Source organism: Crocodylus siamensis, chromosome 9 (genome assembly GCF_052110815.1).
Source record: "Crocodylus siamensis isolate JL-2025a chromosome 9, ASM5211081v1, whole genome shotgun sequence".
NCBI classification, from domain to species: domain Eukaryota; kingdom Metazoa; phylum Chordata; order Crocodylia; family Crocodylidae; genus Crocodylus; species Crocodylus siamensis.
In genome coordinates this window covers 16,871,997-16,874,620 of record NC_143403.1, presented here as the reverse complement: position 1 = coordinate 16,874,620, position 2,624 = coordinate 16,871,997, and the positions used below count along the sequence as shown (strand labels likewise).

The 2,624-nt window shown below is 70.4% G+C and overlaps 1 protein-coding gene across 1 annotated transcript; it reads right to left on the bottom strand.

Annotated features, from left to right (window-relative positions):
• Nucleotides 1–317: 317 nt before the first annotated feature.
• CEBPA (CCAAT enhancer binding protein alpha) lies at nucleotides 318–1,551 on the bottom strand. Its single transcript, XM_090062607.1, has one exon. The coding sequence runs from the start codon at nucleotides 1,404–1,406 to the stop codon at nucleotides 468–470; it is 939 nt and encodes a 312-aa protein (XP_089918733.1). The 5' UTR covers nucleotides 1,407–1,551; the 3' UTR covers nucleotides 318–467.
• Nucleotides 1,552–2,624: the final 1,073 nt, after the last annotated feature.

Below are 2,624 nucleotides of genomic sequence, written 5' to 3'. Positions count from 1 at the left end.
GCGGGCGCGCCGCCGTCCAGGCCCTCGCCCCCCGGCCCTGCGGCGCGCCCCGCTCGGCGGGCAGCTGTCGGGGCCTGGCCGCGCCCGCGCCCGCCTCCCGCAGCCCCTGGCCCCGCGCTGCCTGCCTCGGGGTGCCCCGGGGCAGCTGCGGGGAAAGAAGCGGAGGCCGCGGGGCCGAGCGTGTAGAATAAATGCCGTTTATTTATGAACGTAACCAAGGTTTCCACAAAGGTGACGGGCCCGCCCGTCCCAGCCGCGCCCGCCCGAGAGCCTGCCCCGCGCGGGGAGCGGGGCGCGGGGCGCGGGGCGCGGGCGCGGCGGGGCCCGGGGCGGCTCGGCGCCGCCGAAGGCACGAGGGCCGCCGGGCGGGCGGGCGGCGGCGCCCCGCAGCCGGGCTCAGCTTATCGGCGCGGTCCCTAAGGCACAGAGCGGGGAGCGCGGCAGCGGGCGGCGCGGGCGCGGGCGGCTCACGCGCAGTTGCCCATGGCCTTGACCAGGGAGCTCTCGGGCAGCTGGCGGAAGATGCCGCGCAGCGTCTCCAGCTCGCGGCTGAGCTGCTCCACCCGCTTGCGCAGCCGGTCATTGTCAGTGGTGAGCTCCAGCACCTTCTGCTGCGTCTCCGCGTTGCGCTGCTTGGCCTTGTCGCGGCTCTTGCGCACCGCGATGTTGTTGCGCTCCCGGCGCACGCGGTACTCGCTGCTGCTCTTGTCCACTGTCTTTTTCGTTTTGCCCCGCGGCTCCGCCGGCAGCATCTTGAGCGCGGCGGGCGGGTGCGCGTGCGCGTGGGGGTGCGGGTGCGCGTGGTGCGGGCTGGGCACGGGCGTGGGGGGCGGCGTGGGGTGGCCGGGCTGCAGGTGCATGGTGGTCTGGGCGCAGTGCGCGATCTGGTACTGCAGGTGCGAGGGGGCGGGCGGCTGCGCGGGGTAGAGCGCGGGCAGCGCCGCCGGCTTGGCCTCCTCGTCCTCCCGCGGCTCCTGCTTGATGAGCAGCGGCCGCAGGCCGGGCGCCGCGATGCGCTCGTACAGCGCGTCCAGCTTGCCGTCCAGGTAGCCGAAGAGCGGCTGCGGCGGCGGCGGCGGCGGCTGCGGCGGGGGCCCCTGCGGGGCGCCGGGCCCGTGCAGGCCGTGGAAGTCGAAGTCCGCGGCCAGCGCGGCCTTGGCCTTGTCCTGCTGCCGGCTGTGCTGGAAGAGGTCGGCCAGGAACTCGTCGTTGAAGGCGGCCGGGTCGATGTAGGCGCTGATGTCGATGGAGTTCTCGTGCTCGCAGATGTCGCTCAGCTCCGGCGCGGGCGGCGCCTCCCTGTACGCGCCGTAGGCGCTGCCGGGCGGGGGGGGCGGCAGGTGCGGGGGCTGCCCGCTGCTCGGCGGCGGCCGCGACTCCACCTCGTAGAAGTTGGCCTGCTCCATGAAGCACCTAGCGCGCGCCGGGCATGGCGACGAGCTGCGGGAATCCAGCGTGCGGGCTGCCCGCCCCGACGGAGCCCCCGCGCGCCCGGACCTGCTGCGGCTGCGGCTGCGGCGTCCCGCTCCGCGCTGCCCCGGCCCGGCGCCCGCGACTGCGCTGCCTGCGTCCCGCGCCGCCCGCCTATATACGTGCGCGGCCGGGTCGCCCTCTAGTGTCCGCCCGCCCTCCCGCTGGGAACTTTGACCGCCGCGGGCAGCGCCGGGTCTTAGCGCCCGCCGGTGCGCGCCCGCTCGTGTCCCGCGGGGGCCGCGCTGCAGCCGCCTCCCCCGGCGCCCGCAGCCTCCTGCTCGGGGACGGCACCTGGCGGGGCGCCGCGGCGCCGCCCTCCCTCCGTTGCACCGGGCGGGACTGACTCCAGGTGGCACCGCGGGGCGTGGAAGAGCTGCCCCCGTTTCGTCCTGGCACTGCTCCTCAATGGCGCGTCTCCCCGGGGGCCCAGCCCAGCCCCCTTGGGCCGGGAGAACGGGAGGGAAAGTGGTTTTGAGAAGAAGGTGGAGGTTTCCCTCCCGCCAGCCCCCCGGGGAGTCCCCTGCGCACAAGTCCCGGAGCTGATAGGGGAGAAAATCCTCTGCCCTGGCCCTGAAATAGTGCTTTTCAGGGGAAATCACGGTGGGACGTGGAGTGAGCACTGCTGTCCCTTGCCGCGGGGAGGGACTCCGACAAGCCGCGCTGCAAAGCAGGGACTCGGTGTCCGAGCTGTCCCGAGGCTGCGTCAGACCGGGCCTGCGGTGGCCGCAGGGGAAGATGCTCAGCAGCGGCGGGGGGGATGCACAGCTGTGCGGGCTGTAGCCCCGTTGGTTCAAGGAGGCAGGCAGGCAGACAAGTAAATCTGAGCTCTTTCATTAGACCAAGTAAAGAGTTGGAAAAAAATTTCTTAGCAAGCTTTCGGGTTTAAAAAAACCTGACGATGGGGTTTTAAATCTGAAAGCTTGCTCAGAAATTTTTTCCCAACTCTTTAGTTGCCCTAATCAAATGCACAGCTTGCTTTTCCCGATCAATTAAAAATGAGTCTTGGATTTTTGGGGGGGTGCATAAATAATTCTTGCTGAAAACCTGCAAGGCTTTTTTTTCAAAATGTAAATGTTGCCTGAATGGAGCAAGCCCGTGGTCTGTCAGGACCCTAGTCGAGGATTTCCTGCACAACTGAATGACCGGGAGCT

Excerpts from the sequence above, each read along its gene's own strand:
- CEBPA (XM_090062607.1), bottom strand. The coding sequence starts at position 1,406 with ATGGAGCAGGCCAACTTCTACGAGGTGGAGTCGCGGCCGCCGCCGAGC.